Below are 14,145 nucleotides of genomic sequence, written 5' to 3'. Positions count from 1 at the left end.
CCAATCCACACCAGGATCTAAAGGGGGTCATGGAGGTTCTGTCTGCCAAGTTTGGTCCAGATCCGTCACTGATGGGCATCGCGGTGATCTGTGGGAGTCGAAGCGGTTGAAAGTACTGCAAATCCCATCATCCATGGTCCATCATCCCCCAAATGGCACCAGGAGATAGAATGGGTCTTAGGAGTTATGTGTGCCAAGTTTGGTCCAGATCCATCCTTCCTGGTGGCCCCAGTGGCCTGTGAAATTGGCGGCCAATCAGAAAGCTGCCACATACTCGCATACATACATACCCACATACATACAAACATACAGACATTCACTTTTATTACATACTAGCTTGGGGACCCGGCGGTGCCCGGGTCTTTTGAGAAACCTGTGTGCCAAGTTTGGTCGAGATCCGAAGTCGGCTGGGTTCAGTGCTGTCTGTATAAGGGTGAACTGCAACTCCCAGAGCCAAAGGACAATCATCCTGATATCCTGCCTGTATGCTCAGTTGGGCATGATGAAGCTGTTTGCCAAGTTTGGTCCAGATCCGAAGTTAGCTGGGTTCAATGCTGTCTGTTTAAGGGTGAACTACAACTCCCAGAGCCAAAGGACAATCGCCCTGATATCCTGCCTGTATGCTCAGTTGGGCATGAGGCAGTGTTCCGAGTTTGGTCCAGCTTTGAAGTGGGCTGAGTTCAGGGCTGTCTGGGAGAGCCATCATTATTTGGGTTCATAGCGTTCTGGGTGTAGGTGAACTACAACTCCTCTATATTCCCCAGTAGGAGTGACAGTGCTCTGACTTGATGCAGGGTGAACTACAACTTCCACCATGTGGAGTCAATCCCTAAACTCCTCCAGTAAGTTTAGTTGCAGCTCAGTTCTGCTGTGTTTGTTATGCAGAGAGATTGGAAAGGAAAGGGCAGTGGGTGGGGCCATGCAAATTCCACAGCAATAGAGAACCCTGGGATGCCTGCCTGTGGTGGAAGAAAAAGCAAAATCTAGGATGAAATGGTCCCCAAACAAAAGCATTCCTTGGGTGGTGGGCTGTAGTGTTTGGGAAGGACATTGGCAGGGGCTAGGCTACATGTTCATGGCACTCGCTGTAACCGCAATGTCAGTGGAAAAGAGTAACTTGCTAGATTCTTAACCCTGGGAAGTATAGCCTGTTTGTGGAGGCCGGAGGCTGTCTGTGTGAGCAGACATCTGTGCCACATACACACATACGGGTTTTTGCTTTGATTAGATTAGGTAGATTTAGATTAGATTATAGATTAGATATAGATATATTTTGCACTCCTTGTGTGTGTTAACTAGTCAAAATATTAAGAGTAAAGTCTGGGGGCCTAGGGATATTCTCAGTTTTCCACACTCATGGAGGTCCTGTGGAAATGGAGAACTGAATATACTATCGTCTGAAAGATACTTTCTGAAAAAAGTATCTTACTGTAGCAAATGCTTGGTTCCTTTGTAATACTGCCATACTAGTAGCATTTCTCTGATATCATTCTAGTATTGTTCTTTCCCAATCTTGATTTATTCCTATGTGCTAAGCAGGCATCTCTCCTTAGGTTCCCTGGGATGACCTGCGGTACCTCTTTGGTGAAATCATGTATGGGGGACACATTACTGATGACTGGGATCGTCGACTGTGCCGGACCTACCTGGGTGAATACATTCGTATGGAAATGCTGGAGGGAGAACTGTTTCTGGCACCAGGATTTCTTATACCTCCCAACTCTGATTACAAGGTACAAAAGTGTGCATCACAGAGGGTCTACTTGCATGCTGGGCTGAGAATCATTCAAGGAGAGGAGTGAACATTTACTCACAAGGTATTTACCAGAGAGAGAAATAGTATCAAGGTGTGATAGAAGATAACCATAGATACATACTTCAACACAGAGGACATAGCAAGATAATTCATAGCAAAACCAAACCAAAAACAGAAGGCCATGAGAAAGTGTGTTAAATCCATGTGAAAATTGACTAAAGCCCCTGGAAAACCATCAAGCTATAGGTGAATTATTTGTTATATGCACACCATTGTCTGGATGTGGAGATTTGGATGTGCAAACTGACCTACAAGGCTAGATTAATTGCCTTAGAGAGCAGCAATTCAAAATGTTAATGTTCCACATAATGTACTTTTTAGGGATATCATGAATATATCGATGAAAACCTCCCACCTGAGAGTCCTTACCTGTATGGGCTTCATCCTAATGCTGAGATTGGGTTCCTCACTGTCACTTCAGAGAAGCTTTTCCGCACCGTGCTGGAAATGCAGCCCAAAGAGACAGATGCTGGAGGAGGAACTGGTGTTTCCAGAGAAGAAAAGGTAAGAAAGCATACCAGACTGTTTACTCCAGCCTGAAATTCAAGGACCTGTTACTGTTTGAGTTCCTAACTTGGGTCTTGTTTCTGAGTAGCAGTAGGTTCTGATGAAGGAGGTTAGAATCCTATAGCCATCTTATGTTGGTATGCTATGTTCTTTTCTTTTTTTCTTGTTGGGCGAGAATTCCCTCACAACCGCTGTGCCTCCAGCGAAGAAGTGGGGCAAAAGTAGCATCTGCCATTCAGGCAACCAGCAGAAGTACACTAGTGAAGATTTGCAGTCTGACCAGAAGCTACTGGGTCTCAATCAAAGTGAATCATGACCTTTCCCACTGCAGGTAAAATCTGTGTTAGATGAAATTATGGATCGACTTCCAGAGCCATTCAATATGGTGGAAATCATGGCGAAAGCAGCTGAGAAAACCCCCTACGTGGTGGTTGCCTTTCAAGAATGTGAACGAATGAACATTCTTACCACTGAAATGAGACGCTCTTTGAAAGAACTAAATTTGGGATTGAAGGTAGGTGCAAATGGTATGTTGCCACCCAGAATAACAGCTGTTTCTGTTTGATCTGCTTCATTTACATTTATGTCATAAACTGGCACCAAAAAAATGAAAGCATGCTCTCCGGCAACCTCAAGTCATCAAGTCTTCAGTTATTAATTTTCCTGCCGTCTCTGGTTATTTGTACCAAAAGCACTGCAAACATGTATACTATTTTTCAAGCAAAAAATTGCATATTCGTCAGTTCATACACACAGCTCATGAAAACTGAGAGACGTAATTCCAAAGATTTTGCCTTTGGTAGTTTTTCTTTTACATTTGCTGGATGGAAGTAGACTTCATCAGAGAGAAAATTAGTTGTCCAAGGGTTCTTTCCACATTGTCAATAGTAATAATTAGACCTTCCAAAAAGTTTTTTTAAAAAAATAAAAGAAAACATAAAACACCACAAACAGAATGTTCTGGGCCTAAAAAAGGGGAAATGCATGGCTGCTGCAGTGTAAACAATGGTTCAGTGCAGCTAATCATTCAAAAAGGTTATAATGTTGGGGAAAGTGGAAAACGGGGAAAAGAGGAAGATCACGTTATAGGAGGATATACTTAATCAAGAATGCCTCATCGCTCAGTTAGCAAGGTGAGAGAAGACAGGATCTCTTGTCTGACTGTTTGGCACATTACAAAAACCACAAAAGGGGAGTTTGGAAGTTTTGTGAATTTCAAACATTTGATACTGGCAATCATGTTGATATGATAAGGCAGGGGGTGCTCATAAAACACAAAACAAGTAAAGAAAGAAAAATTGTGTTAATGCTTTCATTACTATAATAAAGGAATGCCACTTCCCTGACTGTGTAAGATTTGAATGAGTGCCTGGACGATTTACCCACAAATGGTTGAAAACTGTTTACTTATTTTCCCTAAAGGGAGAGCTGACAATAACAACAGACATGGAAGACCTATCAAATGCTCTTTACTATGACAATGTGCCTGATTCCTGGACAAACCGTGCCTACCCATCATTGCTTGGTTTGGCCGCGTGGTATGCTGACCTACTGCTCCGAATCAGGGTAAGGGAGATGTTGTTTTGGTTAAACATTTTCATGGACAGGCTCTTCATAAACAAGCCACTAAATTCTGAATCATTAGAAATTGTATGGAATTTAATGTAAAGCCTGATGGTCACATTCTCAGGAAAGCTGAAAATACCAGTTTAAGCATTGCCCTTTTCTATTTAGTGAAAGTTCTCACAGCTAGCTGTTCTTGAATTAGCTTCTGTTTGGCCCTCAACATCCATGCCTTGAAAATATTTTAAAAATCCAAAAAGCAAACCTTGATTTTGCCATTTTATAGCAGGGACACTGTTTTGCATAATTGTATATAATGGGACTGGAGCATTCACAGTTTTTAGGACCCATGGTGTATGTATGTCCTGTGTGTTCTCATTTTATGTCCAACATCTATTTAATAAAAAATTAGCAACAATAGTGGCCATAGTACACAGATTCGAGCATGCCACGTTTAGCGCAAGGGAGGGCAAAGACTGCCCACCAGATGTGTATTTTTGGACTGTGTAAAATTTTGCATAGACATGAACGTGCCAATTTTTCAGATTGTTTTAATATATGAGTGTCTTCTATGAAATTAGAAGGACTATGTTCAAGCTGTCAGGCTCCTGACTATTTAGTTCCCTAATCTCTTTCAGAATTTTGTTACACTTTCTCCCAGTTGAACATCCCATTTAGCTCATTTTTCTTTCTTTCAATCAAACCACTAAAGATGAACAAATAAAGAGAAGCAAATGCACATAATGATGCACAAGTTATTTCAAGAGCAGAACAAATACATTTCAGCGTTTTAGACCTACCCTGTTTCCCCGAAAATAAGACATCCCCAAAAAATAAGACCTAGCAGAGGTTTTGCTGAATTGCTAAATATAAGGCCTCCCCTGAAAGTAAGACCTAGCAAAGGTTTTGTTTGGAAGCATGCCCGGCGCCCGCCAAACAAAACACCAGAACTTGCAGGATCGGTAAATGTACATACCAGTTGTACATGGAAATAATGGTAATAATATATTAAAATGTTATATTATTTATATTTATACAGTAGTAACAAGACATTCTTGACAGAAGTCATAGTTTGTCTGGTTTGGTTATGTTGGTTTGTGATGACAACTACTATACAGTATATAATAAATGTTCATTTTTTTGTTAAACAATAAATGTGAATTCTTCTTCATGGAAAAATAAGACATCCCCTAAAAATAAGACCTAGCACATCTTTGGGAGCAAAAAATAATATAAGACACTGTCTTATTTTCGGGGAAACACGGTAGTATGCTATAATGGTTGTAAAGAAAACAGGAATATATTAGAAATCCCTTTAAACCCTCAGATCACCCTCTGTAAATAGGAGGAATAGTGCTGATTCTCTCTTCTGCAGCCTCTAAAATGTGAGCTAAAGGATAAGGATACAGGCAGAATATTTCAGATGGGGTAAAATTAACAGCACCTCAAAATTTCACGTGCAGAGGTGAATGTTTGAATCCAAACCACAGGTTTCATGATGCCACCTACACCCAGGGCTTAATACATTATTTATGAGGATCATTTCACAATCCCTTTTGTACTTTGCTGGGAAATGTTAAAAGCAGGGAACACTATGATATTTTCTCTCTTATGTATTTTGGCATCCCTTTAATACCAAATTATAGTTCAAAGCTCCAGAAATATGTTTTTCCATCACACTCACTGCCTGCTCCAGCTAGGTCAGGGTAGGAATTGTGCAGTCTGAAACCCCACCTCCTTTGCTAGAGAAAAAAATGGTCCCAGCTAGAGAACTGCTAAGGGGCAGGGTGGTGATTCTCCATTTGAAGGCTGTTCCAGGCTGCTCTAGGACTTTCAAAATGGAAACAACCATCCTACTGCTTCCTGTTTTAAAAATGCAGATACAGCCTACACGACCTGGGAAATGGTGAATGGACCCACCACAGCTGCCCACCTTAGACCCAAGTATTAGACCTCACACCATTTAATAGCATTTGGGCTCATTGTTCTCATAACTTCTTTACTCAGACTGTTTGATTACACTTTTGCTTCACACTGTTTGTTAGTAGAGTCCCCTATGTGTGAGTCACAGAGACCACAAAGGAGGACAGGTTGCTTACCTGTAACTAGTTCTTTGAGTAGTCATCTGTAAACTCTTACAACCCCATCTGTCTTTTTCCTCATTGTGTCTTGCCTTTCTTTAAATCCCTAACTGCTGCTTCAGCATCCATAGAACTGAGGGTTTAAGCCAGGCATGGACAAACTTCAGCCCTCCAGGTGTTTTAAACTTCAATTCCCAGAATTCCTAACAGCCATTATTGAAGTCCAAAGCACCCAGAGGGCTGAAGTTTGCCCATGCCTGCTTTAGGCAATAAGCGTGGTGGTGTGGTACATGAGGAGTGGGTAGGGCTTTATCAAACGTTTGTATTAAGAGTATGCATTGTGCAGGCACATGTGAACTTATTTGTTAACAGACAACCACTCAAAGAACTACTGTTCAAGGTAAGCACCCTGTCCTTAAAGGCCTCCTTCTATATATATAAAAGAGTGATGACATCACCGCGACCCACAAAACAACAAAACTACAGGCCCTCCAACCTCGAAATTTGACAACACAACCCATCATCCACGCCTCTAGGTTGATACAACAAAAAGAAAAGAAAAATAAGTCCTAATTAGAGAGAGAAGAATAATTGCTTTTATCCAATTGCTGTCAGTTAGAAGGCTAAGCTCCTCCAACTTGGTCTCCTAGCAACCCAATAAAAAATAATAAAAAACACTAAAAATTAATACAATAAAATACTATAATAACAGAAAATAACTAAAAATACTACAAGAAAATAATAAAATATAATAAATAAAAATATAACTTACAATAAAATTAATAAAAAATTGCAAATAACGTCAAATAAAAATTACACAACAATTTTTAACCAATAACACCACCACTTTGCCACAGCAACACGTGGCCGGGCACAGCTAGTATGAATATAAAAGAGTAACTCAAATGTGCAGCCTAAAATTTAATTTTCTAAGCATGGTTACCTATAAAGTCCCAACACTGTTTTCATTTCCAGGAGCTGGAGGCCTGGACAACAGATTTTGCCCTGCCGACAACTGTATGGCTCGCAGGTTTCTTTAACCCTCAGTCTTTCCTCACTGCCATTATGCAATCCATGGCTAGAAAAAATGAGTGGCCTCTTGACAGAATGTGTCTTTCAGTGGAAGTTACCAAGAAAACCCGGGAAGATATGACAGCTCCACCTCGAGAGGGATCCTATGTACATGGCCTCTTCATGGAAGGTAAAATACTGTTTTCCATTTCTAAAGGCAAGCATTTCTATCAGAATTAACAGTTTATTTTGCTAAGGGCTTGTTGAAATAAAAAATAAAAAATCCTATTTTTTATCAAAACATGAGGAAGACTATTTTCAAAGTACTGTCAGTCTCAAATCTACAGTAATATTTTATCAAACATTTGACGACAATAAAGACAGTTTGGTAGCTGCTTTATTTTTTTAATTCCATTTCAACAGAGGGCAGCACATGCCCATATTATTGCATCCAGACTGAGTGGAACATTTAAGACCAAGTTAACTGTTATTAAATGTTAACTGCTCTTATTAAAATAATTATTATTTCAAAGCAAGGAATGTAGTGTCTAGGCTAAATCTTTTTAACGTAATTTAAAATTGGGCTAGAAAAAGTAAGTACAGATGGGCTTTATTCTTGTCTACAAATCTAAGAGGAAACTAAAAGGAGAGTATGCAACTTTCGGTAACAAAACAACTTTGCTTACAGGCTCAGGGCAGCATAAAATCCACTGTTATTTTTTAACGATTCTATTCACAGCACTGTAAATACTTATCGAAGTGTTGGGATGGCACAAAAGTTACATCCAAGCCAAGGCATTGAGCCTTTAGCCATGCTGCTAATGACAGATGACTAGCAGTCATGCTGGGCTCCCTTTATTTGGATTGGCAGCCGACGAAACATGGGCTCAAGTGAAGCAACGGGTCTTGAATTCCTTCCTGTCTTGCCGCAGGTGCTCGCTGGGATACTCAAACTGGCGTCATCAGCGATGCACGCCTGAAGGAGCTGACACCCTCCATGCCTGTCATCTTCATCAAAGCCATTCCTGTAGATCGCATGGACACCAAGAACATGTATGAGTGTCCCGTGTACAAAACACGCATGCGAGGTCCCACTTATGTGTGGACCTTCAACCTGAAGACAAAAGAGAAGCCTGCTAAGTGGATCCTTGCTGGAGTTGCTTTGCTCTTACAGGTTTAAAGTTTCAGCTGTCAAAGCCTCATATCACCACTGCATTCCCTCTTTCCAGAAACAGAAAGTAAGAGAGTTGTTTGAAAACTGACAATAAAAAGAGTGCTTTTTGTAAGTGTATCTGATGTGAAGTCATTCTTTAAGTGAAAAAAAGTAGAACTGTTATAATCATTTATAGCAGCTGGTCCATTCAACACTGGCTCAGAACCAGTCTATAGAAAAGAACAGAAAAGTCTGTGTAGATTTTTTGCATGAGTCTCTAGATTCCTTTCCAATTCCAAACTCATAGTACTCGTTGCTTGTAGGAGTACATCTGCCATGGATGCTTGAAGATTTCCTTGCAGGATTAGAGATGAGTTCATGAACTATGTTTCCCAATTACACAGCCAAGAGGTTGTGAGCATAATGTTCTGGACACACAGCTATGCCATGGGTGCATTACCTCATCCAAGCATAGTGCTGCATAGTTCACATCACACTGACATGCACTCATGTTGCACAATGGTAAATTGCCCAATTCAAATTGGGCTAGGAAACGTATTTTCTTAGCACCTATGCAAGAAAAGTCTTACACTGTACTATAAAAGTATAACTGTGGTTTTGTCACTTGTCACCAGTAACATTTTAGCCACTGTATACATTTTCTTTGGAAGCCCCAGCACAGCAACCAAGATTGAAAAGGCCAAAAAATGTACAGGGCTTTTTACTGCTCCTTGCTTCTACTCCCAGCTAGAAAAAACAGACCAAGACTGAATAAGGACACTAGGTGTCCTGTTTTGTGAAACCTTACCTAGATTGCCCCAATATAGAATTTTAACTTTAGCATCAAGTTCTCAATGCTGTAAAATTACTATGGGAAGAAAACAGGTCAAGGCCATGGAAAGTAGGTAGTTCCATCACCTACCATTCTGAAATAGATTATGAAAATCATATCTTCTTATTGGACATTATGTTCAAGGTACTTGTTATTAATTTGTCACAGGAAACTGAACAGAAGCAGCAATAAGATGACCATTGCCATGGGAGTTTCCAGAGCAACTGGAATAGTTGGAGAGAGGGTGAGCCATGGGCCACCACTCCTCCACTCCAAGCTTTAGTCCCATGAAAAAGAAGGTGTTTCTGCCTTTGGGGTTCTTGACCACCATAGATTCTGCAACTGCCATTGGCTGGAAACCAGAATCTACTTTTCTTCATATGACACAAGGATGTCACAGTTTCCCCTAATACGGCGAGGTGATTTGTTGGACATTCATATTCTTTGGGGCAATCATTCCTTTGCTGCTTCAGTTTGTCCTCTATTACAGCCCCATCTGGACAATTTATTTGGATTCTTTCTGGGTTTTAGCACAAATGCCAGAGTACAATACACATTCATTGTGCATCATTTACTAATGGTGATAGATATTTAATTTGTTTTCTTCTCATAGCAATATAGGCAAAATTACCTTTTGAGAAAAACACCACAATTTAACTAATAAGGAGAGGATGTAAATATATTGAATTGGTTCTGGATTTTTCCCCACAAAACAAATGTATTGAAAGTGACTCAAAGTTCTTGAAAGTCAAAGTAGTTTCTGAAATACTCAAAGCTGTGTGTGTGTGTGTGTGTGTGTGTGTGTATAATTTTGAAACTTTTCCTAGAAGACACTAGCAGACTAATAGAATAAGATCTGACAACCATTAGTAATGATAATCTGATACAGGTCCTTGGCACCAGGCTTTATTCTTCGTAGCAAAACTACGTAGCAAAACTTAATTTCCCATTAATGTAGGTGTTTGCTAAGGAGAGGAGGAAATTAACAGCAACATAAGAAACTTACCCAAGGACCAACCTCTCTCTTCTCAAAAAAAGTTCTTAATCAGAGGTGTCACCAACTTCACCCACAGCTTGATATAGCGATTAGGCTGCTCAAAGGTTGAGGCAGAGACCATTCCAGAATGTAGGTAGAGTTGTATCTGTTCCTAGAAAAAGTGAAATAGAGACATTATAAGATGATTTTTAAATTATTTTTAATTAAGAATTTAACAACTACAAGGTGAATTTGCCACCTACCATCACAATGCAAGATTCAGTAACTCTTACAAAAAGACTCTACCTTTAAGTTGCCCTTAACTATTTTGAATTACTATGCAAAATGTGATAAGGGTCAAGATACTGTGTATTCTGAAAAGTGAGCCCACATCTGAATCTCTGAATCACAATTCAAAGTTCATCAGCTCTTACTAAAATAGTCTAACTTTGTGTTGCTCTTAACGTTTTTGAATCATCACACAAGGTGTGATTCATATTGGTATTTTGAATTTTCTGAAAATGAGGCCACATCTGAATCTCAGGTCAGCCTACCAAAGCTTTTCAAAATCTGGCATCAAGAGCTTGCTGAGCCGAACCCAAGTAATTGCACACACAGAATCCAACCCACACATGTATACAAACACAACAAAGAGGAAAGCATTGCAAGATCTGGCCCTGCAGTAATTCTTTTTCCCGTAACACAGCCAAACCCTGAGCTATAATTGTCCAAATAGGAAGCCTGACTTTAATCTCTGGAGACCGGACTGTTCATTTCTCTTTAGAAAAAAACTCCTAGGCTGCATTTTAAAATGAATGTGCCGTCAAGGTTTCGATGCAGTTCCCAGAAATACTAAGCTCCTTCAAAGTACAAACAAGACAGCTGGAGGGGGAAAGTGAGCATCTCTGTTACAATGGTTACACCACAATATTTGAAAGCAATGCTTACATCACAAGGATGCCTTTATTTCTGAATTAACAAGACAGATTACTGTACACACAGTTCTCTGATTCAATTATGGGACCTCTGCCCAAATTCATCATGGCAACACTCAGTTCCCCATTTCCAGCCCTGGCAGTATTATAGCCACCCTTGTTATAATCTCTCCCAGACTAGATTTAGAGCAGGACAAGATAAACTGTATGGCGCACAGTCAAAATGAGGAGGGGGCTGCTTTTTTAGAGGTAACAATAACAGAGAGCTGCTATTATGTATCACTAGGCTGTTACCTAAATTCTTACTGCACTTCCAACAGTTCTAAAAAAGGCAAATGCTACCTAAACCTGCATGAATAGAAGTATGACTTCCAAGTCAGGGGAAGTAATATATTCTGTGCTGGCTAGGCTTCATCTGGAATACTGTGTTCAGTCTCCTTCTCTAGACATCTTCAGAAAAAGAGTGGCCAGCTACCTGTTGAGGGTGCTCTAGCTGGATATTCTGCATTGAGCAGGAGGTTGGATCTGGTGGCCCCTTCCAAACTCTAGGAGTCTAGGAATATTCTATCTTGAATTTTCTGATAAAATGCAGTGAAAATGAAGTTAGGAGAATGTTTACTGATAGTCACAGAATAATAGCTGTCTGGGAAGCATAACCACAATCAACGCCCCGCATTTAGCAGCCTGCATTCGTGCATGAACCTTTTAGCCTGATTGCAGCAAGATTCAAACAATGTTCTTGCCATTTTTATTTACCATTTCTAACAAGAAATGTAAAATGGCATTTGAGACTCAGGATACTTTAATACATTAAAATGCAAACAAACAGACAAAAACTAACAAACCAATCCGAATCAGATTTGTAGTCCACAGGAGCATTAACATAAGAAAATGCTACAATCCTAGAGCCATCATTATTTTTATTAACCTCAAAATACAAAAATCTAAATTAAAGCCCACAAGAAGAACGCATTAAAAGGAAACACTAACATTTACTTACTGAAAGGATGAGATTTATGGGAAGGAAGGAAACCAGGAAGCACTAGAAATCGTTATCTCTTCTTATAAAACTAACTGGCTGTGGGTTATTTAAACATGGGGAAGAGCAGCGTATGGGGAAGAATGGCTACAAGGAACAGTGGGCTGTTATACTCCCTATTTGCTGATTTCAAATGGTGACAATAATCAATCATAGGAAGAAAATGTGTTACTACAATTGTGTTATTGCTGGCTATATTTTATCCTTCAGGACCAGCCTGTTTTTGTTATTCCAGATAATTTCTGGCTTACACAACTATCTGACTATATCAGGAATGGACAAACTTTGGCCCTCCAGGTGATTTGGACTTGTTAGGAATTGTGGGAGTTGAAGTCCAAAACACCTGGAGAGCTGAAGTTTGCCCATGCCTGGACTATATCAGCATTGTGACCACAAATGAGAAGTCATGCAACCTCCTCCATTCAGTTTTTAATTACTGCAATCTTGGAGCAAACTTTTGCTCCAAATTCCCTCATTTCCATCCTTACACACAGGACTCTGAACAACCATGAGTTGCACACCTGATGGAACTGCTGCTGCAGAGCTTTGTTTTCTGTCACTATTGCAACCTGTGCTTCCAGGTCCCGATGAACTGACCTGTACCCAAAATTAGGAGACCCAATCAAAGTCAAGCAGGGCAGACCGCTCCCTGTCAGGTACAGCCAGAGACCTGTAGAGAAACAGAGTGAGAAAGGAAACGTTTCAGACATAGGAAGTGACCATAGTAGCTATTCTGTGTTTCAAACAATAGTTTGTTCTTGAAAGGAAAAGCAACAAAGCATTTTGTTAGATTTACCAGAAATATAAACAGGTCAGATCTCTCACTAAGCAACCAGGAAGCAGGGAAGCTTCCTTGGAGATAACATCATCTAGCTCACCAGGCACTGTGCAAAACCCCCAAAGGTGCCTGGCTACACTTAGGGAGAATGAGCCTTACCTTATAAAACCTTTGTAACATAGGGCAAATCAGGTCATGGTCAAGGCTCTATAACAACACAAACTCCCCATTCCACATGGCAATTCTAAAACCAGCCTCAACAGCAAAGAGAACTAGTCCTTGGGGTCTGTAGCCACACCAACATGTTTTATTTTACTTCTCTCTGGTTTCTACAGTTTGGAAACTATAGTTTTTCCAAAACTAAGTTCCTTGAAGCAAGTATGTTAATATAAATGAACTCATAGGAAACATATCAGATAGGGCTTGCCTCTAAAAGCAGGACCGGCTGCCTCTTAAGTTGGCGCACCTGGGACAGCATCTTCTTCAGGAGAAATTCTAGCCTAACTGCAATATTTGCAAGTAATAATAATAACTTTAGTCTTATATCCCACCCCATCTCCCCGAAGGGACTCATGATGGCTCACATGGGGACCAAGCCCAGCAATACATAATAAAATAAACCACATAAATACATTTAAAACATAGGCATAAAATCATAAAACATAATATACATTAAAACATACTCCAAACTGATAGTGAATAGCCAGGCACAGTGTGCATATTCAACTGGAGGCAAAGCAACCGTTATATGTGTACAGTATCTTGTAAAACTCTACTGAATGGTCCAGAAGAAGTGCAGTAGCTGGGTATAGGTGGAGGTATGGGCAATGTATGCCAATTTAGTAAAACACACATTGAAATAGCCAGGTTTTCAGATCTTTACAAAATGTGGCCAGAGTAGAGATTACTCTAATTTCTCTCGGGATGGAGTTCCAGGGCCGGGGGGCTACTGTCGAGAAGGCCCTCTCCCTCATCCCCACAAATCGTTGAGGCGACTGCGGGAGCGAGAGAAGGGCCTCCCCAGCAGATCTCAGAGAGAGACTGCATCTCTTTTGGTCATATTTCCAAGCGAACTAACATTTTACCTTGAAGAAAACTTACTACACCAGTACATAATATATGCTTACTACAGCAACCATTTCAACAGAAAACAGTGAAATAAACCTACCTTTTCAGAATTAAAATGTCATTATGTTACTATACGGCAGTCACAGGCATCTGCTCAGACATATGAACACACTTCTCATTCTCCCAAGACTCCTGTTATACCTGATTTGCTTTCAGCATCAACACCAAGTCATCAAGAACAGCACTAGGGTTAGTCCTTTTTCGGGCCATTTTCATACACAAAATTAAAGAGAAATTTGACAGTGTGCATTGCAAAACTTTTTTTTTTGTATTAATCATCAGTTATTATGTGGTGTAAAATAAAACAGTGAAATGCAGGGACACCA

At 40.2% G+C, this 14,145-nt stretch overlaps 2 protein-coding genes across 4 annotated transcripts in view; one reads left to right on the top strand and one right to left on the bottom strand.

Annotated features, from left to right (window-relative positions):
* dnah17 (dynein axonemal heavy chain 17) overlaps positions 1 to 8,269 on the top strand; it is a 130,752-nt gene extending 122,483 nt beyond the window's left edge. Inside the window, exons 76-81 of the mRNA XM_062970774.1 lie at positions 1,554 to 1,733; positions 2,138 to 2,320; positions 2,655 to 2,837; positions 3,746 to 3,889; positions 6,943 to 7,168; positions 7,911 to 8,269. Coding sequence (XP_062826844.1) covers positions 1,554 to 1,733; positions 2,138 to 2,320; positions 2,655 to 2,837; positions 3,746 to 3,889; positions 6,943 to 7,168; positions 7,911 to 8,158 — 1,164 coding nt within the window. The 3' untranslated portion in view covers positions 8,159 to 8,269. The remainder of the gene's footprint in view (positions 1 to 1,553; positions 1,734 to 2,137; positions 2,321 to 2,654; positions 2,838 to 3,745; positions 3,890 to 6,942; positions 7,169 to 7,910) is intronic.
* pgs1 (phosphatidylglycerophosphate synthase 1) overlaps positions 1 to 14,145 on the bottom strand; it is an 80,635-nt gene that overhangs the window by 34,204 nt on the left and 32,286 nt on the right. Inside the window, exons 8-10 of one of the 3 annotated variants that reach the window (XM_008104195.3) lie at positions 12,435 to 12,583; positions 9,970 to 10,111; positions 7,358 to 8,092 (exon numbers count right to left, since the gene is read on the bottom strand). In XM_008104195.3, the coding sequence (XP_008102402.1) occupies positions 9,992 to 10,111; positions 12,435 to 12,583 (269 nt within the window). In that variant the 3' untranslated portion in view covers positions 7,358 to 8,092; positions 9,970 to 9,991. Of the gene's footprint in view, positions 1 to 7,357; positions 8,093 to 9,969; positions 10,112 to 12,434; positions 12,584 to 14,145 lie in introns of those variants that run through there. The other 2 variants (XM_003217126.4, XM_062970773.1) reach the window with 2 other exon arrangements.

This window comes from Anolis carolinensis, chromosome 2 (genome assembly GCF_035594765.1).
Source record: "Anolis carolinensis isolate JA03-04 chromosome 2, rAnoCar3.1.pri, whole genome shotgun sequence".
Classification (NCBI taxonomy): Eukaryota; Metazoa; Chordata; class Lepidosauria; order Squamata; family Dactyloidae; genus Anolis; species Anolis carolinensis.
This window is presented reverse-complemented; position numbering and strand designations above follow the sequence as displayed.